General features: G+C 43.8%; 1 protein-coding gene across 1 annotated transcript in view; it reads left to right on the top strand.

The window, feature by feature from the left end:
- The window catches only part of Cdk6 (cyclin dependent kinase 6), a 188,450-nt gene that overhangs the window by 77,935 nt on the left and 87,925 nt on the right, over positions 1 to 22,590 (top strand). The window contains exon 4 of the mRNA XM_075953934.1: positions 9,084 to 9,251. Within this exon, the coding sequence (XP_075810049.1) occupies positions 9,084 to 9,251 (168 nt within the window). The remainder of the gene's footprint in view (positions 1 to 9,083; positions 9,252 to 22,590) is intronic.

Genomic DNA, 22,590 nt, shown 5'->3' with positions numbered 1-22,590 from the left:
AACAAAGACTCACAAAAAATACAAGTGGCCAGCCTTAGTTCATATGGCTAGTAAGCACAAACTCATAACCAAAGCTTTTAGCTTTGAATCCTGCCTTTTCGTTCCATGGGTCAGGGTGGACAGGAGGTGGAAGTAAGGTGAGAACCTTTTGCCATGCTCCTCTGACAAGGAGAAAAGTGCTTCCGAGGCGCTGTGAATGGAGCTAGGATTGTCCTGATTGTCCTGAACCGTCCATTTGTGTCTGTCCATGGCAGTGTCCTCTGAAGAAGGCAGATGGTTAGACAGTCTTCTCGTGGATAGCAACTTCTGGTGCACAGTACCTCATTTAGGAGGGAAGTGTGAAGTGGAGGGGGGAGCCTCAAAAGAAGGAATTGAGAAGAAGAATAGGGAAAGAGAAGGTCCTTTGTCAGAAACAACTGCTGAGATGCGTGACACTTATTTCTTTAGGGGTACGCATTGAAACGGGGAAATTGTCGCAGCGTGTTCAATTTTTGTAAAAGTATCACAACACAATGTATATAAAACCCGAATCATTTGGTCGCTGACCAGCAACCTGAATACCTGGGCTTCTTATCTTCTTGCTTATGCAGTGCTGGGTTCTATATTCTGCTCTGAAGAAGTTATAACTCACATTGTCTACTTGTGTTTTCATTTCCTGATGGCTTTTTATAGTGGGTTGATAATAGCCATCGTGATGAGGTAATGATTTCTTCTTCCAGACTGTCCATTTATGTCATTGTTTTGTCCCCTGAACGTTCGCCAGTGACATTGTAAGTTTGGCTGAAAACGAGTCTCTTTTCTTTTCTGCTTTATTGAGTCTCAGCAATATCACCACTTCTAGAGAAAAGATAATGGAGACTCTATAAACTGCTATGTGGGTAATAAATTCATACACAAAAATAGCCGCTCATGTTCTGCTTCTGTCCATTTAATTGAAGCAGTAGGGAGCCAGCGCTGCTAGTGAGGTCTCAGGACTTGCTTTCTACTGAGGCGCTTTGAGGTGACCTTCCACCTTCCCTAGCTCCGTCTTTCCCTCATGCCCAGTGACAGGCACTAAGTGGAAGGCAGTCGGGGCACAGCCCGGCCCTGCTCTTCTTTGGAACAGTGTTTATGTGTGACTCTTAGAGCCTGTCTCTAATCTTTTGGTTAATTGCCCACTTTAAATTCACCATTCTTAGACCTTGCAAGGCAGCCTGAGTGTTTTAAAGAATCTACCTCGAACCTTCTTCTCACGTCTTGAGAACTTGTTGCTCTTTGTGGGTTGGGAGTGTAGCATTCTCTTGTGAACTGATGCGAGAAGTCGGCTTTACTCATGCATGACTGTGTATAAAAGAGTCTCTGAAGATTGTCATCACCATTCAAAATTGATCAGAGAACACAATAGGAGCAAAGGCCTTTTGAGTTTTGGGTTAAGTCAAAAGTGTCAGCTTGGTGTTGTGACCCTGCACGGGTTGTCCCAGAAAGCGGTGGGCGTGGTGAACCCACCTGATGACTCAAGTGGATCTCAGCGTGGCTTTGGTGTTCTGTTTAGGCATGTGATTAAGAGTGGTGAGCTGCTTGTGGAAGAACTGAGATTTTACAGGTCCTAGAAGTAGATCCAGCAGTCCCATCTCTGAGTTTGTATCCAAATGAATTGAAAGGGGAGGTTGCAAATAAAATTGCATGCCTGTTCAAAGCAGCCTGTGTCACAGATGTCAACAAGTAGAGGCAGTCTGTGTCCTTCGATGGATGAAAGGGTGGGAGGTAATGAATTTATATACTAAACAGTCTCTAAGGAGCACTGATACATAGCTTGTTATGGAGACTTAACTCTAAAAGGAGCCACACCCAAAAGGATACACTGTAATTCCACATACGAGGTTTCTAGAGTAAAATCAGAGGCAACATAGCTGCCAGGGTTGAGAGGAGAGGAAAGCAGGAATTGTGGTGGAGTGGTATAGAGTTCCAAGTTTTGCAAGATGAAACCGTTTTAGAGATGGACGCCCCAGTAACGTGACTGGCTTAATACTGAACATGCAGTTAAAATGGTCCAAGATGGTAAGCCGGTTGTGTCCTGTACTACAATTCAAAGTGTGTCTCAATGTTAATAATAACAAAAAAACCGATTCTGGGATGACTAGTCCTCATTGATGTGTGAAGTCCTCTGCTTTCCCTCTTGACTTCAACATCTGAAGTTTCTTGTGGGCCCAGGAATCTTTACCGCACCTCCTGTATCCATAGCCTCCACCTGAGTTCACTCTACTGTTACCAGGTTGGCAGGAAAACCCCTGCTTTGCATGTGACATTCCTGACACTCCTTAGAGCAAGCTATTACACAGCTGTAGGGGTGCGAGCTTTCATTGGAGGGGCTGTTGTCTTGCTGTGTAACTCACACTAGCCTCAAGCTCCAGGTCCTGAGTGTTCAGATTGCAGGTAGGTGCCATGGTATCCCGTTCTGAAGGAACCATAATAACATCTTTGCAATGAACATGGCTTTCAGGGACCGTGTCAGTGTCCGTGGTCTGTGCTGCCACCTGAAACCATGTTGATGTCTGTGGCCAGAAACCATGTGGAAGTTCATGACCAGTGCTGCCACTGACTAAAGGGCAGGGAAGCTTCTTCTGCCCTGGTATCGATGACTGCAGACTCACCATAGAGAATGGGAGGCACAGCGTCTTCCACCCCCACCCCCGTTTCCTCCCCCCAAAAGACACAGTCTAGACACAAAGCCAATCAAGAAAGCGGTTTTTGGTTTTTTTGGGACAGGGTTTCTCTGTAACAGCCCTGGTTGTCCTGAAACTAGTTCTGTAGACCAGGTGATCACAGAGATCCGCCTGCCTCTGCCTTCTGAGTGCTAGGATTAAAGGTGTGCGCCACCACCACCCGGCTTTGGAAAGAACTCTTTAAAATTGTGATAAAATTGGGATAGGGATGTTCTTCCCAGCTGACGGCTTCCTTGGGGCGGGGCGGGGAAGGACCAGTTTTCTTTAAGGGTTTAGCCACTTAGAGTTGGACTATGGCCCGGCGAAGACATGGACAACACAAATTAGACTTGGCATTTTTTTTTCTTTTTTTTCTCCTCCTTTTGTTTTGGGGGAGGTCACAAGGGTGGGGGTGGGCCTGGGAGGACTGGAAAGTGAATGTGATTGCGTATATTATGTGAAATTTCCAAGTAAACAATAAAAATATTATGTTAGTAAAAAAGAACATGGCTTATATATAGGGAGAAAAATAAGTAGTACTGTCCATAACTTGCATCTTATTTTTAATTTTTTAATGAAAGTTTGTATATTTTTAGAGATTAACTTTGAGAACGTAAATAACCCAATGATCAGTAATAAATTAGTGTGGGGGGGGGTATTACCAGAATTACTCATTTTAAAATTGCCATTTCTGAGACTAGTCAGAGGGTTTATGTTGGGTATTTCAATGTCAGTAACTTGTAATTAACTTGTGCCATCAGTAATTGGAAAATAGGGCCCATCATAAGGCTTTTTCCGATTAAAAGTTTCAGAAAGATTTTCAGTTTGCTTATTCTTATTTAAAGAAATAAACAGAGTCAGCTCCAGGACTCCTAAAAGAAACCTTTGATTCGCAAGCTGTAGAGATCCCTGGAATGCAGACTGAGGTCTGGAGTCTTTGAAGGAGCAGCCAAGGGCTGACCTCCTTGTCGGCCACTGTCACCCAGAGTCAGACTCTCTCTCTGCCATAGGCTCCTGTGAAAACACACTTCCTGTCACATGGCTTAGAAAGAGAGAGTGTGTGTGTGTCCCCCCCCCCCCCCCCCCCCCCGCCCAAAGCTCACCACAAGAATAGCTAGATGGTCAGGCTGTTTGTACCAAACTGTCCTGGGTGAGTAACAGGGAGACATCTCAAGGTGTGCTCACCTTGAAGAGCACGTTGGGCACGCCCCTAGGTTCATCAGCTTCTGCTTTCATTGCACGGCCACTTGGGACAGGTGAATTTAGATTAAAATCTTGAGCTGACTGAAAGTGTCTTATCATACTGTGAGACAGTGGATCTAAATCTCCCTGATACTGCCACCCTTTAACAGTTCCTCCTGTTGCAGTGACCCCCAATCATAAAATTATTTAAGTTGTTACTTCATAACTGAAATTTTGCCACGGTTGTGAATCCTAGTGTCAAGGACGTTTGACACCCCCCCCCAGGGGTCGCAACCTACCAGTTGAGGACCTCTGCTGTAAATTGAAATAAAGCACATTGACAGTCCTTTGAATTTTTTATAAGAACGGTTCTTGTGACTGAAGCAGATTCTTTTTTTTTTTTTTAATTTTGTATACAACATTCTGCCTCAATGTATGCCCGCACGCCAGAGGAGGGCGCCAGATGTCAGTACTGATGGTTGTGAGCCACCATGTGATTGCTGGGAATTGAACTCAGGACCTCTGGAAGAGCAGCAAGTGCTCTTAACCACTGAGCCATCTCTCCAGCCCCCCTGAAGCAGATTCTTAATTAAACGATACTGTAATTCATTCATCCGTATTGTTCTGTAGAGTTGGAACAATGTCTTAATGTGGTGCCTAAGTTTGTAGTGTCTTCCACTACCTCCCCTCCCCCGGACAAGGTTTCCCTGTGCAGCCCTGGCTATGCTGGAACTATCTCTGTAGACCACACTGGCCTTGAACTCACAGAGCCGCCTGTTTCTGCCTCCTGAGTACTGGAAGAGTCGTAAATTCTTACATAGACCTATTCTCTGCACATGTCATTAGCATGGAGTGAATGTGAACAAGGGGATGTGGATCATACTATTTAATCCATGCTTGGATATGATTTTGGCAAGTCACATTAGCCTTTAAACAGAGAGCCTGACCTCTTTGTTTACCTATAGCTTTTGACCGATAGGTTTCGACCTCTTTGTTTGGTACTATAGGTACCAAAACAGCACCAAATAATAAATGACATAACTCAAGAAGGAAGACTGCATAGCCACTAAGAGTTACATTGTATGAAACAAAGTAGAAGAATTTTGTTTAATTTACACAATATTCTCCATAATTTTTTGTTGTGGAGTGTGTGTGTGCGCGCGCGAGCACAAGCATGCATGTGAATGTGTGTGTAAGGTCTGAGGACAAATGTTTGGAGTCGCTTCTCTCCTTCCACTGTCGGATCCTGAGGTTGAGCTCAGACCATCAGGCTTGTACTGCAAACACTTCTACCCAGAGAGCTGTTTTACCGGTTCAGTAACTTTTTGGTTTTTCGAAACAGGGTTTCTCTGTGTAACATCCCTGGCTGCCCTGGAACTAGCTCTTGTAGACCAGGTTGGCCTCGAAGTCACAAAGATCCACCTGCCTCTACCTCCTGAGTGCTGGGATTAAAGGTGTGCATCACCACCCCCGGCTATAAATTGTATTTTTTAACACTAAAAAATAAAGTATACAGGTAACTATTACTTAAATATTTTATTTTTATAAATGTAATGTTTGTGATTTCGAAAAGAAAGTAAAAATATGCACAAAGATTATTTGACAGTGAGATTTTCTCTGTTCTCTTAGTAGTTAGATTATAAGTAGGATTTTCCTCTTCCTCTATGGTATACATCTCTTCTTTAGGTGAAAGGTCATATGTACTTGTTTTTCATTTTATGATTAAGCATGTAATGACTACGCTAGAAGACAAAAACAGTGCATACGTTTTTACTCAATAGTACAGGCATTTTGTAAATTCATGTGAGCTTTAACAATTAATAAATTAGTTCAAGTTTTTAAATTTTATGTTCTGAATTGTCTACTTGAGTTGTCTGACCAGTGCGACATGAATCAGGCAGATTTATTCCCTGTGCTATTTTAAAAGAAAGATGCTCAGTGTATCGGAAGTTTAGAGAATGAGCCAGCGGGACATTACCTGAAGCTAGTCATGCTTTTAAAAAACCCGGTGCTAACAAGCTCTGCGCATGGTTTCTAGTAACGATGCCTTTGCCTTCGCACCCTGTGTCTCCTCTCACGCTGCTGTTTACTCTTGGCAAGTCGTTTGACTGATGTCAGTTCCCAAGTGTCCCGAGAGCAGGTCTCCTCCAAGACACCCACATTTGGGAGCTGAAAGAGCAGCTCAGAATGCCCAGCAGGGGATCTCAGAAATCATGTCCATACCCCTGTATCGTGGTGAGTCCCCCCTTTAGCGCCTTGTTCACACTAACCTTACAGTTGACTGCTGTGCATCTGGCTTTCCCAGAAAGCAGGAGACAACACAGCCATCCTCATCTTAATAAGTCCCACGTGTTAAGTGCTCACCGTGTGCCTGAAACAATCCTCCCCTGCGGCACGCCTTGATTCGAACCTCCTGTTAGCAAAAGTAAATGCTATCTTCTCCACGCGGCACCTAGAAAAACTAAGGATTTGATTTTAAGCAGACAGAATTCTAAACTTCAGAAAGTGAACCCAAAACCAACGTTGTTCTCAGTAAACTGGTTTAGAGATTGTATTATTTTTCTGTTGCCCTAACTAAATATTAGATAGAGGCAGTTCAGCTAGAGACGGGTCAATTCATTCATTCATTTATTCATTCATTCATTCATTATTTTTTGAGGCGGGTTGATTTTGTCTCACTGTTTAGAATGTCCCGTCATAGTGAGGAAGGCACAGTGTCAGCGACAGGACACAGCCCTGACAGCTGAAGTATGAAACAGCCAGTAACAAGGTGACAATCAAGAAGCAGAGAACTCACGCCAAAAGTGGGCCAGCTACCCTCGGCATTTCTCCTGGCCTAAGGCAGCTGTCTCCCAAAGCCTCCCCAGCCCCGACCAATCTGTGGCTATCAGTAGGGAACCTCATGTTCAAACACACTGAACCTCTGAGGAATGGTTCACATTCAAATCACAGCACTTCATCCCTTGCCCTCAGAGGCTCGTGGCCACTTCATAATTAATACTAATTTTACTCAATCTAGCTTTAAGAATCCCCATCTGGAGTAATTCAAACACTGTCCAGAAGTCCAGTCTCCTGAGGCTCAGGGCAGATTCTTAGCTGTGAGCCCTGTAAAACCAGAAAACAAGTTGTATTCTTACAATGTACAATAGCATGGAGTGGACACTCTCATTCCAAAAGCGAAGAACAGGAGACGAGCAAGGAACCCTTAGACCAAAGCAGGACTGACACCTGTCAGGTAAACACCAAACCCTGCTCTGGTGCTCCACTCCCAACCTATGGGCCTTTGGTGGCGTCATCTGAGATCCCATGGCCTTGAGTAGCCGCTTGCCTGTAGCACGCACAGCCGGCTCACTCGGTTTCTGCAGTCTTTCTTCTCATCAAACGCCCGGGACTCTTCTCACCTCCGTCCTCCTGTAGTCTCCGTTGCAATCTCAGCTTCTTCTCTTCCATGGCTTCACAGTGGGAGCGTCTAAGATTATCTCTCCAGTCACTCCAGCCCTGTCACACACTGGCCTTTTCTCTGGAGTCTTGGGGTGAGCTTCCATTGATTGCCGCGTTCTGGTGCTGCCTCGCCCTCCAGGAGTATGGCTGCAGTGGCCTCCAAGCACCCGCAGCCACACCAGAGGAACGGCTTCTCTGTTGCAGCCCTTTTGAGGTAGGGCATCTATGTAGTGGCATTCTTCATTTGGGCTTAGTTTTTACATCGAAGGTTCTCTTTTTAAATGACAGATTTCGAAATGAGTTTACAGTTTTATACTCCGGCATCTTCAGTGGGTGGGATCACTGGCAAAGCACCTTTCTGTCTGTCTTTGTGGAAAGGCTGTGGGTCCTCTTTCTTGACACTTAATTGAGCTCCTTAGCAAGTATCCATCGCTTTCTCCCTACTCGTTCCTCAGCCCTGATCACACGTCCAAAGGCTCTCTCTGCTCTTTAATTTCAGATTTTTTCTGTATCGTTCTGTTCTGGTTTGGGTTTTGAATTCCTGCTCTAAACCTAACTAACAGTAAGCAGCGACCACACCATTGCCTGGATGTTCTGCCAGACAACCCACTAGGTTTGAATTGGGCTTCACTCGGATGGATATTCAGGGTACAGCAGAACTCAGCCGTATTTATATTTTTTCAGTGACCTGTAGTTCAGTTCCTGATTCTGGCCTCCCACACTCCCACTGGGATGTCTGGTGAGTTCTGCTCACAGCGTTCTAGGACTGCAGCTTTCCCGGTCAGGCTTCTCACAGCAGGCATCTCACTCATCATCCGTCATACCTGTTTTAGTTTTCCTTTTTATTTTATCTTTGGTTTTTCAAGACAGGGTTTCTCTGTAACTTTGGGGCCTGTCCTGGGACTTGCTTTGTAGTAGACCAGGCTGGCCTCGAACTCAGCAGAGCTCTGCTTTCCTCTGCCTCCTGAGTGCTGGCATTAAAGGCGTGCGCCACCACCGAGCAGCTCCAGTTTTCTATACTAACAGTTGTTATGTTGCTATCTAGCTAGAAGCTACTTAGGGAAGAGGAAGCTGATTTTGTCTCAGAGCTTAGAGGATACCAGCCGTTTGGGAAGAGAACAACTCAAGGTCAGGGTGGAGAAAACAGGAGACATGTTTGTTGGTTGGTCTGTCTGCATCATCATAGCTGGAGAAACAGCCCCAACAAAAACACCGAGAGCCAGAGAAATTAAACAGCAGGCCTTGTCTTCCGTGTGTCTTTCATCGTTTAATTAATCAAGGATGATTTAAATTGTGCTTTCACTTCAGAGTTGTGACCTTGAGCCACTTAGGAACTTAACTTCAATATATCAGATTCTTGACATGAAAATTCACCTCAGTGATGTGGCTTAGACTAAATAGGTTGCTAGACAGAAAACATTTAGAAACATTCTTGGCTGTTTGCCATATATTGACTGTTGAAATAACTTAATAAATAAAATTATATAAAGTAAAATGCATTCCCCTTGGTCCATCTCCTAGTTCCCCATCTTAGCATTAACCAGCAGCGCCTTCCAGAGTGATTCGTATACCGTAGAAATGACTGCTAATATGTCCTTTCGCTAATGAAATACAAGGTGGGAGCTAAGTATTTCCCAGTGTTCTAGAAGATGGGAGTATGACGAGAGGGGAGACGAGCCTTCGTCTCAGGTCTGCTGGGGATGCAGTGTCGTCTTTTACAGCACCTGCCGAACTGCTTGCAGCATCTACTGACTTTTGCATGTTTGTTATTTCTTTTAGGATATGATGTTTCAGCTCCTCCGAGGTCTGGACTTCCTTCATTCTCACCGAGTAGTGCATCGTGACCTAAAGCCACAGAATATCCTGGTGACCAGCAGTGGACAAATCAAACTGGCTGACTTTGGCCTTGCCCGCATCTATAGTTTTCAAATGGCCCTGACGTCAGTGGTGAGTAAGAGCACAGTCCGTTCATTACACTTAGTTTTCCTTTCTGAAATGACAAACTGCCCCCTTCATGTTCCTAATGGAATGTCTTGGCATGTTTTGCCAACAGCGGGGAAGGAGAAAGGGCTTTTCTTACTATGGATACATCTGACTGGGTTTGTTGCAGAAAAGCCCGTTGGCATCTCAAGCCATTGCATAGCAGTCAGTTACAAATTTCTAAATGCTTTTTGCTATAACTTGTGATTTTAGAGTTGTGTAGATAACGACGGGAGAACACTTGGCCAGGGTCAAGATAGAGAAGGCAGGAGACGTGTTACCTGCCTGCCGCAGTGTGACTTGAGAAACAGCCACACCGCCTGCGCAGGTGGGATAAGGCAGTCCCTGAGGCTGTGCCGCCATCACAGTGAACTTGAATGACCTCTGAATGATGAATGAGTAGCACTGCCTAGCCAGGTGAAGGCTTCCTGTGGGCCACAGTAGAGACAACCTGAACCTTTGTTTTGGCAAAGAGCTTAAGCTTCAGAGCCGTAACAAGTCCTTCCTTTAATTAACTCCTGTTTCTGTTTATAGCTCGTCTTGTTGAATTCTACACTCAGGCTCTAAGTAGAGCACCCCAGTAGTTAGTATTAATAATCCTTGTCTTTAAAAATCCTGCTTGGCATGAAGTAAATTCATGAGTAGATGAAATGAGCAGCGCAGTGTTTACTCGTCGTGTTACCAGCGGGGCAGGGGATGGATGCAGAAAATACAGCTGTCAGAATGTGCCCTCAGACAAATCAAATTATAGCTTAGGAGGCGGAGTCCATCCTCAGCCTCAAAGAGTTTCTGAAACCAGACCCGGCTTGGTGGGTGCCATGGCTGAGAAGTGTGAGGTAGCATCCCTGGTCACTGTTGGGACAGGATGACACAGCTCCATCCCCTGACGGTCCACACAGGATGACACAGCTCCATCCCCTGACGGTCCACACAGAGAAACAGGCAGCAGCAGCTTCCCCCAGTTCAGCCAGGGTTACATGTGAAGTTCAAGTCTGGAAGTGGAAACCAGAGAGAAACGTAACTTGGTCAGAAAGAGCCTCCACGTTACAGAAAGGTTTCTGGTCCTCTCTTTTCCTCTCTCTGCCAAGCACAGATCCCACATGCTAAAACTCCCTTCCATTCCCAGTGCTGGATACTTCCCTAAGGCTCTGGAGCAGTCTTTGAAATACGCTGTGCTCTGTCAACGGAAATCCTACCTACCCTGTCTTTGCCAGTGCCTTAGAGAAGACAAGGCCCAAGCACATTTAAGAGATGCCTCAGCATTGGGTGGAGTGAAGCAAGCCTTTACGTAAGGGCACCAGAAAGGGCTGCATCTGTGGGCTTCCCCAATGGGAAGGGTGAGGTAGCCTTTGAGTTTCCTTAGGAAGTTACTGTCCTTGTTTTTGAGGGACCCTGGGGAGAAGTTTGAATAGGCTTTGTGACTGAGGGACTCCTTGGGGAGCGGATGAGGGAAACTAGTCCTTGGGCACATTAATTGGGGGAAGGATGAGCTGAGCCAGCAGGATTCTTCATCTTAATCCCCCTAAATTGGCACTAATAAAAATAACTATGAATAAAAACAGGAAACCCAGATGGGTTTTGTTTTGGTATTTTGATTGTTGTTAAATTTGAAGCATGGTAACCCAACTTGTGAGTAACTTCAGTTGATAACGCATTCTTGCTGGAAGTTGGTATTTTTAAAGAGGAAAAATGCTATTTCATATCCTAAGAAAAGGGCGGTGGCAAACAGATCTGATATTTGATGTCTAGTTTGTATTGTCTATTCTAAATTTACTATAGTGACATAATAGAAGGTGTTAGCAACTGGTAAAGACGTTACTTGGAATTTAAAGACGATATTGACAGGCACGTTTTCTTTAGGGGGTCTGCATTTAAAAAAATTTCCACTGTTAGTATTTTTTCTCCTTGCAGGAAGAATCCATGTAATTATGATGCTTTAATTTTTCATACACATACAAGAACAGAATTACTGTCTTTCAAACTGAGCTGCTACACTAGTTTTAGTGTTTTTTTTTAAAATAGGCTGCACTCCAACTGCCTAGAAAAACCATTTTACAGTAGGTTATGTCCCATAGGGAAATTGAAAGCCACATATTATGCAGAGTGACTAAATATTTGCAAGTTACCTGACCCGAGACCACCACCTCAACTGCTGTGAAAAGCATGTGACGACTGTCTTGCTGACCTTCTAGGCTTGACTCACACACCCCTGTTTTGTGGACCCCTGCAGAAACTGACTGTTCTCTACTTAGGATTACTAGAAGATTGATTCTGTGCGTCAGGGTGCGTGCACCTGTGTACCAAGGCAGCCAGACGAGGGAGTCGGATCCCTCGGAGCTAGGCACTTGTAGGGTGCCTGGTGGGAGCCAGGGCTCCAAACTCCAGTCCTCATGATTGCTCAGCAGTCACCATTAACCTCTGAGCCTTTGTTCCAGTCCCTAGAGAAATAGCTTTCCTATAACCCGTTCTGGTGGTAGTTATCTGAAGCTTTTATTTATAAAGTGGTGACACATTCAAAGAGAGATACTCTCGTTCAACCTGGGTGTTTGCGTGAGCATTTAGGGAATAATACTTCTTAACGAATAAGTTAATAAATGCCAACAGGTAGATGCATGCATGTTGAATCATAAGATAAAAAGGGAAAGAATTGCTTATACATTTAATGGTCTCAGTATTCCACATCGCTATCCTCTGGTGTTACACTGAAGGACTTAGTGAAACATACACTTTCAAATGCTCACACTCATTTTTACCGTGGTGTTGACTGGGTCATTGGCAAGAATTTCTGTGCAAACTAATGGCCGTTATTGGGCCCCATGTTAGGACTAGAGGATGGTTGGAACTCAGGTCCACAGTGAGTTGCAATCTTAAATTTACAGTAATCCTCTTTGCTGACTTAATTATCGGGGTGGGCCAAACTTTCTGTCCTGAACAGGAAACGGAGGAGGATACCAGTATATGTGGTTATTATACTTCTATTTATTTAAGGACATTATTTTTTTTAACTCATTGTGTTTTGATGCTAGCAAGCTGTAGAAGAGGTTTTATATTCTTCAGAGATAATTAACATCTTCCAAATAAAAGAATAGAATTACTAGAAAGTTTTTATTCTTCAGCTTTCCATGTGGACACATATATGCATGAGTTTTGCTTTTTGCTTTTTTTGTTTGTTTGTTTTGATCGTTAACAATAGCTTGTATTCTGAGGTCTTTGTAAAAACTTTGTGATGTTTTCACGTGTAACTTTCCACCAAGCTTGTATTCTGCATCCACCCTTATCTTCAGTATTAAAGATGTTCATGACCTCAAAACGTTTTCCCCACGTAGAAATCACCAAAAACAATAATAAACCCAGTAAGATTGTTAGACATAAAAGTACAGAAACAAATCACTTGCAGGTTTTCAACTGCAGTAATGAGATTCTAAATATTGCATTGCTTCGTTATCATTCATTTACCACTGTGAGCCTGACACCATTTGAACGGCATACACTTCCTCAGACCAGCGCAGGGTGTGTGCATGCATGTGCGTGTGGGGTGGGGTGTGCGTGTGTACGTCAGTGTTGTTAGCACTTGGTAAACACTGAAGAAACTATTCCATTTCAGAGAATTTTATATGCTTAGAAAAAGAAAGGAAATGAGGTTTTGACTTTCAGGCAGCAGACAGTCATCCGTATGTGCCGGGCTCTGTCTGTGATCCTGAAAGACAATGCTGAGCTAAAGCCAACAAGGTCTTTGCTCTCATAGCTTACAGACAGAATTGGGAGATAAGGCTGAAAGAGATGGCTTAGCAGTTAAGAGCACTGGCTGCTCTTCCAGAGGACCCAGCTTCAATTCCCAACACCCACAGAGCAGCTCACAACTGTTTGTAACTCCAGTTTCAGACACCAATGCACATAAAATAAATTTAAAATAAAAGTATTTGGAGTCAGATCTGAATATAGCAGTCACACAACGTAATACATCCTTACAAACCAAGGAAAGGCCGGGAGGTGGAGGCCCATGCTTTTAATCCCAGCACAGTGGAGGCAGGGACAGGCGGATCTCTGTCAGTTCAGTCCCGGTCTACAGAACAAGTTTCAGGACAGCTAAGACTGTTACACCGAGAAACCCAGTCTCAAAACAAGAAACTGAGGAAAATGCAATGAAGGAATAGATTAGAGTTCTGTGGGACCACACAGCTCCTGCGTTTACTCAGGCTGGAGTCAGAGAAGCCCACACCATTTACCTGAGCCAGAATAATGGGGTGTTGACAAGGTCACCCTCCTTCCAGAAGCTGTCTGTCTGCGGGTCCATTGGATGTGTCGTGCATCCAGTTCATCGCATGACACCCAGTTAGTATGTCAAGTGACAAAGTGAAGTAGGACCAGAGGTTAGAGAAGAGCGTCATCTTTTACACCAGAAAGGCAGTTCTTTCCTGTGTCTTCTCCGTGCGTGTGGTATTTACTATGGAGACCTGGCGGGGTTGGTGCCTTGGCTTCCGCAGCGAGTTGCTCCCATAGAAGCCTCCAGAGGCTGCCAATGAATACCGAACGGCTCAAACCAAGAGCCTTACACGAGTATCATGGAAAAACCCCAAAGCCCTGCCACCTGGGCACCTCAGAAAAAGTTCGGGTCACACCTCTGAAGGAGGAAAGCCTCCTGTGATTCCTTCCTGTCCCGGTATCTTGCCATGACACAGCCGGGTCTGTTTTGTTAAAACTTCCAGTTGCCGGTACGTATTTCCTACCTAACAATGGGGTGTTTGTGCCGGTTTCGTTTTCACTTTCACTAGTGAGGAACAGGGAACACAACGGGGGGGGGGGGGGGCTGTGCAGAGCTGGGAACAGGACATGTTTTCTTTAGGATTCCCAGGGCCGCGTATGTGGGAAATGTCCGAGCCAAAACAAACATGAAAACCCATCCAGATCCTCTGCTGCTCATTCTCGGTGGCAATAAAACCTGTCTGAGTTGCCGTCTGATCGGTGAGCCCTGCCTTTTACAGTAACAGCAAACATTGATGACCACTGTGTGAGTTTCTCCCGTGTAGTAAGAGAATGAATTCTGCGCTGTGCAGAAAACCGCTGTAGGTGGGTGAGCTTATCTATGGGTATCTGATTACAGCAGCTCTGCTTGCGAGGTGAATCAAATTACTGTAAAAGATAGGCTTTCATTTGGCTCACCCAAGGCTAGCTCCTTCATAAGCGGAAACTGTTGTGAATTAGTTCTGGACAAAAGCAGTTGAAGTATAATGTGCCTGCCTAGGGGGTGTTCTACCCAGAGGAAGGACTGGAAGTCTTTGACATGTTCCGTACACGTTCAGCCAGCATGTCCCATCCAGGTATGGTGTCCATAGAGTCTGGCAGTCTCCTGCCTGTTTATATTTTGTCACTCGAATCTCAGAAGCCTGAAATCAGACGTCAGTGTGACGACGGCACGCGTGTTACTTTAACATGCGTGAGCCCAGATGCTTTCCCTGGGGGCTCGGGGAGACGGCAGATACGCTTGTCTTTTACCTTTAACAGTTTTTGAGAACGTACTTTCTGTCCTGAGTCAAGGAATGATCTGAGCCTTATGTAATAAGACAGCTAAAAGGTAGTCTTTCCAGACCCAGCCTTTGAGGCACAGTCCTTGAAATTGAATGTAAAACAATGTTTCTATAACTGGGTTTTTGTGTCTTCTTTCATTCTTGGGATGTGTGAACTTCTTGTTTTCAGCTGTCACAACCACCGTGTAAAGCAGGGGGAGGTAGCCATATCTTCATTTTGTCTGGGCTTTAATAATCGCATAGTGGAGGTCAAGATGTTAACTGAAATTTTGTAACATTGGCTTATCTGTTTTTATTCATTCAATTCAAATTTTACATGGAGTGAATAAATGAATGAGACCTCATGATTCTCTGGTACCTGAGTAATGAATTCCCAACTCTGTGGTTTGTTTGCATGTTTGTTTGCAGCCTATATCCAACCTGCTTCTCTCTCCTCATCTCCACCGGCACACATCAATATATCACTCATTGCCTGATACCAAGAAGTGTTTTATTGTTCCTTGAACTTGCTTCACAACTCCCTATTTCCACAAATAAATTAGTCCATACATTTCCAGCTTGTACTATACAGCCCGTGTCATTGTATCATTTATGAGCACCTAGACCCAGATTTCATCTGATCGCCCCAATCGACTGTCATCTCTGTGATAACTCAAGCCTCACGAGCACCAACAGAGTAACGTTTCTATTTTGAATGTCTTGTCTGGGTCCGTCAGGTTTTTGTCCTTCCTAACCTGTGCGCTTTTGTTTTCTCTGTGCTGTACCTTTATTTAAAGATTGAGTCCTCAGACTAGTTAGAGAAATCACGTCAAGACACGGTTGACAATGATTTATCATCATTTATCATCAGATATTTGACTTGGTCCATGTGGACACTTGAGAGTATTAGAGATATGTTTCTGTCTAGTATTCTCAATTTATACAGGTCTCCAAAGACTAAGGTCTGTTTTCTACACGATTATACTGTAATAGTGGATTTTTAGCCTGACGTTGACTTGACTGCCATTGTCCTAGTCTGTATCTCAGTGATGGTCTTTGGTGCTTGAGCCCACCCTCTTATTCCTGAGCTGAATTCTCCTTTAGGGATCGAAATGCAGGGTGAGTGATGTTGCTGGGCCTCGCACCTGCAAGGGTGCTGCTGATTTTTAAATCCCTCATAAATATGAAGGTCAACGTTGACAGTTGGCCGTGGACGAATAATCTACCTCTGTGTCTTTGGGAAACATCCAAATGAAAGAAGGGGAAAGTGTAAGAAAATTTACTTTAGTGCTGCTCATGTGTTTATTCTGAAGGCTTGGCAGAGTCTAAAAATGGGGCTGTAAATTTAACAGCTCAACCATAAAAAACCCAAAATAAGGAATAAGAAGCTCTACAACTTTTAGCTTTGGGTACTAATATAAAATTCCAGATTTATCTTCTTCTGACACTTGATTTTTTTTTTTAATTTCTAAAACCCCTTCCTTTTCTTCTCTCCCGCTTTTGTTTTGATTAATTACGTTGTGAAGGTTACCTGTACTCTGACTTGTGTGGATGTGTTCTGATTAATTGCATCATAAAGGTTACCCGTGCTCTGAAGTGTGGACGTGTTTTGCGAGGACAGTTGGCAGAGGTCAAGTTGGCATTGAATGCAGTGTGCACCGTGTGAAGGCTGGGTGACCTCAGTGAGGCAGGCACCGCACATAGTATCCGTTCTTGTGGGAAAATATGCCTCAGTGGCTTACTGGCACTGGGTTCGGAATGTGGCATTTAAAAGTACCTTTTTACAGTGGGAAAGAATCCTGTCAAGAATAAACAGCCTTGACCTTGTTAAATGGGCCAAAGTCTGTCTGTAATCTAGTTCCAGAAGACTAGCTTTTACTATTTTAGAGAAAGCAGATCTTGGGGGAGTGGGTGTGGCTAGGGCAATATAACTGGAACATTTGCAAAGAAAAGGAAAAGTTGCTATCGAGAATGTGAAGTGAATTTCTAAACTAATGATCGCCACTTGTTCTCCTGAGAACTTCTTTACCTGACTATAAGACACCCACTTCTGCAGAGCGGGTGGAAGGAAGGAACCTCAGTTGGACAGAAAAGCTTACTTTTTTTTTCCCCTGAAAAGACAGGACTGACTTAGAGAAGGGAACCGTAGGAGCAGTCATGCAGTACAGATCACTGTGGGAAAACGGCAGTCCTGGGTAGATAGTGATGTTTAAATCGCCAGTCCCTCCCCAGTGCCCACAAGTTTGTGCCCCGAGTTCTCCCAAACCCATCCACACACCCTGTGATCTGACCATCCCACTACTGTGAGATCTGTGACCCCAAACCATTAGACATTCTTCCCAGCTCATCCTCTCTGAAGCCTGCCTGACTCCCAGGACCACTGGTGTGACCTTGGATTTTCCTCTAATGTACAGCTCTTGTGGTATTATTCCCATCTGTTTGACTTTATCACCCTTTTCGTTAATGTTGTGAAATACATTTCAGCACCCAACGGACTCATGAATCCGAGGTGGTTGCCCAGTGAGTGCTTGTAGAACCTGTGATGAAATGAGGGGTTTGTGTGTAGAGGAGGGGGGACACCGACCCTAAGCCCGAGCTCACTTCCCTGAAAGGCACCATCGCAGAATTTCAGCACCAGGAACACAGTTCCTTCTGTTACTCTTGCTGCTGAAATATAGTACTTATATTTAAACTGCATTACAGAAAATCAGAGTTTTCTTTATTTTACTTAGATATATGGCTGGTTGGTTCCTCACAGACCACACATAGATCTTAGGGAACTACAAGTCATAACCATTTCTATGGGTAAATGGAAATTCAGTCTGTATGAAGTTGGGAGATATTTTATAAAGACAAAATCTATCTTGTGCTGTAAACATAAATGTTTATAGTTGTACCCTAGACCCTGTGCCATAGACTGAACTCCAAATTACATATAGTTGACAAATGTCCCTCCCAACAATACATCCCCCAAATTGCATAACTTTAAGATATGTATTTTATCAGTGAGCTTATGGCATAGTTATTCAAAATATCTAAAGTTTAGGGGCTGGACAAAACGGCTCCGCAGTTTTAAAAGCACTGGGTGCTCTTCTAGAGTATTGGGATTTTATTCTCAGCACCCACATCGCTGTAACTCCAGTTCCAGGGGATCTAATGCTCTCTTCTGGCCTCCACAGGCAAAACACCCATACAAATAAAATTTAAAAATTAAGGGGGAAAATAAATTTAAAATGTAATTTAATAAGTGGAAGTACATTTTCTTAAGCCTCTATGATTCTGTATTTCATAAATTAGCTTTTCTTCGTGTCTGACCACTCTGCTTTTTTGTAGCTTTTGTAGAAAGACAAGATGATAGGAAAAGCCAGAATTAGCCATTGCGAACACAGAAGTGTTAAACCCAGGGGAAAATACAAACTTGTACATTGTTCTCACTCCTGACAATGTCATTCTTCTTATTGACAAGGGGAGAGTCAGGGCTTGGCACTGTGCCCAAGACATTGGCAAGACTGACTAAGCAATCCACGTATAACAGGAAAACCCTCTTCCAAAGTGCCATCGGGAACTCCGCAGGGATGGCTGCACAGTGTCAGCCTTTTCTGTAGGTGTATTGGTATTTCTGTAAGGCCCCTTTGGTTGTGTCTTGTAAAGATAAAGTGCCGAATTTACATGCCTCATCGCTGCACCCGCAGAGTGGCCCGCATTTTTCTCTGTTGCTCTCCTTGCCATCGTGGTTTAGGCACTTGTGGGTTTATTTTATATTTTATATTCACTTATTTTTATTTTATGATGTGTATGTGTGTTTTGACTGCATGTCTCTGTACCACATGCATGCAGTGCCCACAAAAAAGCGGAAAGTGTCTTATTCGTGTAAATGGAGTTAGCTACCATGTAGATGCTACAAATTAAACCGTGGTTCTCCAGAAGAGCAACCAGGGCCCGTAACTGTGGCGCCATCTCTTCAGCCCCTCTACTTCTGTTTAGGTGCCAGTATTTGATTGTAGTTCTTAAGTATTGCCAGTCCTGTGATATTTCAGAAAAATAAGTCACCAGTTACATTTTAGAAAAATACTGGTTTCTTTAAATACATGAGACATAGCCTTCATTCAAAAAGCAATCTTTTAGAAACTTAATGTGGGGAGGCAATTGCTTGGAAATAACATTATTTATATGACGCAGTTTTAAAATCCAGTGGATTTTTGTGTAGGTGTATTCTTCTACATTCCATCTGTAGCATTTGTATAAATGAGTAATTCTACTTCTTAAACATTTATTTTGTGGGGAGGTTGCACATGCCGTGCACTCGCGTGGAGTCCAGGGGTCACACGGCCCTCGGGTGGCAAGTGCCCTGGTGTGACGCTCCTTAGATCCCCGAGCCATCTCCTACTCTAAACTCTTGTATTCCTTTAATCAACATTCCTTTTTTTTTTCTTGATACAAGAATGTCAACTTTATTGTGCTCAGGGGCAGCTTATATAGGGCTCTGGCCACGCCCCCGTTCTCAGGATCTTTCAGTCTCAGGCCCACCAGAAACCACTCTCCTGCCATCAAGGTCTGCAGCTGCAGGCACAGGTCAACAAGTTGTTTTGCTCAGTTCACTCCAGCATGGCGCATTGATAATGAAAGCTGCGCTTCAGATTTCTATGGCGTGTATTGAGGCAATCTCTCTAGCCAGGATGCTTTATGAAGTTGTTAATATGTTAAGCGTGCTTTCATGAAGACGTGCCTCTAGATAACGTCTCAAATATAATATGTTGTGCAGCAAATCCTCTATGGAATCCATGTGAACCACAGCTAAGAAAGATGAGCCAGCAGTGGAAGAACACTGATATCCTTATAATCAACATTCTTAACCTGCATTCTTTATTAGTTGGTGGAGTTATTTTAAAAGCTAAGTGTCCAGATAGGTCGCTGTTGGTTTGATGAATGAAACGTGACACCGTTCGCTGTTTGTAGAAAGCTCCCTGTGGTTGGAGGTAGGTAAGAGCTCACGGTGATAATGTGTATCATCGTTCGTCTGCCTCTCCAGTGTTTCTTACACACTTCTTCACTGGACTTACCTTGGGCATTTTTGTGCATCTAGCATCCAGCCTTGCTCTCTGTCTTATCTTCACAGTGTGACTATCTCTGGGATGAACATTTGAGGGTTGTCTCTGAGCATGTTCTTTCGCCTCCCTGTTTTGGATAAGTCTTAAAAACCATATTACCCAAACTGTCTGAAGAGCAGGCCTGCACATTTGAGGACTTGGTGTTCTCTGAAGGACTTTACTTCACACTCCATTCCCTCTAACATAATGCCAGTGAGCTCCCAGCTTCATCTCTCCCCTGAGTACCTCTGGGCATCGCCCTTGTTGGGTGCTTCTGTGTCTGCCTCCTAATAAAACATCTAGAATGTTCTGACATCAGTCAGGCTTGTGGTTCTCTGTAGAGGCATCCCTGTCATCTGTCCTGCCCAAGGGTCTCTTTCCTCTGGTCTCCTAGCTAGCGCCTCCTGCTTGGCGAATCCTCATGCCTTCTCCTTTTGACTTTGTTACTGCTGATCACCAAAGCTGAGATCCTCAGGGTTTATTTTATAATTCCTTTATTTTTATTTTATATGTGATGGTGTTTTGTCTGAATGAGTGTCTGTGTGAGGGCACCGGGTCCCCTGAACTAGAGTTACAAATAGTTGTGAGATGCCTTGTGGACGCCAGGAATCGAAACTGGGTCCTCTGGAAGGGCAATTGATGTTCTTAACTGCTGAGTCACCTTTCCATCCCCAAGAGATTCTCAAAAAAAAATTTTTTAAACTACTGTTTTCATCAGCATATGTGTGGTTACAAGTACAGAAAACAAATACAATATTTCCTGATTAGCGGGCATTCATTTCTTTCTTTGTTGGGTATTTTGAGGGGGGGAATTGTGGGGTTTTGTTTTATTGGTGGTTTTTCTTTCTTTTTACTTTTTTGGTTTAGTATTTCAAGACAGGGTTTCTCTGTGTAGCCTTGGCTATCCTGGAACTCACTCTGAAAACCAGGCTGGCCTTCAACTCAGAAATCTGCCTGCTTCTGCCTCCTGAGCGCTGGGACTAAAAGTGTATTTTACTACTGCTTGGCTGGGGCATTAATTTCTTAATCTATCATAATTTGTCTGGAGATAGGTAATTCTACAGCTGGAGTAATTGACTCAGTGGTGTCGTCTTATGTATTTTGATTAAACACTGAAGGAAACAAAACATACACTCAGTGTATGGGTTATGTCATCCCCCAGAGTGCTGCAGTGGCTGCTGTGTTTCAATATTACAGCTCCATTACCACAAAGTTCTCAGGAAGACTTAAAGCAGCAGGGAACCGGGTGGATTTTGCTGCCTTTGTTCAGTGAAGACTGTCTCTTCCAGAAGCTCACTTCAGACTTCACTTGGGTTTCATCATCCAGAATCAACGTGCCACTGCATAGCTCAGTCACACTATAGATAACTCTTACTGCTACCTGAGTAAAATAAACTTATTCTATCAGAAAATGCAGGTGGCTGTTGGGAACATACCAGTGACAAGCCCTTCCTTCATTGATCTCAGAGACTCCCAAACTTGCGGTGCCTCTGTGTGGGTAGAAACTTGTGTTATTGCTTCCTCTCCAAGGTCCATGGATTACTCAGTGATTTTTATAGCTCATCATGTGCTTTAGTCTGTAAATGTTTCACAGATGTCGAAAGCTTAGGCACCTGCACCAACCAGAGCTGATTTCCTTAGATTCTTCAGTAACCACAGTAATCTGAGTTAGAAAAAAATTTTTCCTAGTGTTTTACAGACACTTTCTTCACCTGGAAATTTATCCTGATACATAGAAAAGACGGTTGATTTTTTTAGAACCAGCGAGGGGGTGAATTTTTCTATCACATGAGTTACTCTTTAAAAGTAAGTGATTTTATTAATGCAATTTATTTCATTGACTTAATTCTTTAAATTACTATGGATTACATATATTAGTGTACACATGTATGTGTATGTCCTCTGCGTATCTTACCCAGCCACGTAAATCCTTGTGCATCTAGAGACAAGGATTGTTTCATCTTGGAAACCGTAGGACGACTTCACAGGAGAGCGAGTTTCTGTGCCTCCCACTTCAAGAATGACGACGAGATTGGGTGGCAAAGCAAGGAAAAGGGTGTGTTCCAGGCAGGCATCGGGGTAGCATACCTGGGAGAACATGCCCGAAACTGCTCGGTTTCTGTTGTTATGCCCAAACTCCAGTACCGTGCAATGAATGCAGTTGGTAAAGAGATTTTGTGTCCATTAAGAAATTGCTAGGGATCTCGAGGGAGTTGGCGAGATAGAAGTAGACCTAATGTCCACTAGTACACATTGTATATGGGTATGGTGTATGAAATTCTCAAAGAATCAATGTTTTCGAAAAGAAATTGCTGACAAGAAGACTTGTTATGAGCATTGGACTTTGTTTGGTTTTGGTTTTCTGTTTTTGTTTTTATTTTCAGACTGGTTCTCAGCTATGACTGTACCCTTTGCCAGCCCGGAGCTCAGTATATAGACCAGGTGCCCTCCAGCTCACAGAGATCGGCCCCTCTCTGCCTGCTAAATGTTAACATGAGAAGCAGTACCATTAGAGGTGTGTCTGCCACACCCGGTAGGAATGCAATTTGAAGACACATCTGTGTTCAAGTGTGGGTGTTTGAAGGAAGAGAGAAACTGAAGAGCTAGAAGTAAGCTAAAGGGGCGCCTGTGAGGGAGGGAAGAAATAAGAAATGTCCTTTTAAGTCAAGTAAGCAGCTTTGACCTTAACTCTCTTTAAATCAGTCAGTCATACTG

The sequence above is a fragment of the Microtus pennsylvanicus genome, chromosome 19 (assembly GCF_037038515.1).
Source record: "Microtus pennsylvanicus isolate mMicPen1 chromosome 19, mMicPen1.hap1, whole genome shotgun sequence".
NCBI classification, from domain to species: Eukaryota; Metazoa; Chordata; class Mammalia; order Rodentia; family Cricetidae; genus Microtus; species Microtus pennsylvanicus.
Note: the sequence above shows the minus strand (reverse complement) of the source record. Positions and strands in the feature narration are given on the sequence as shown.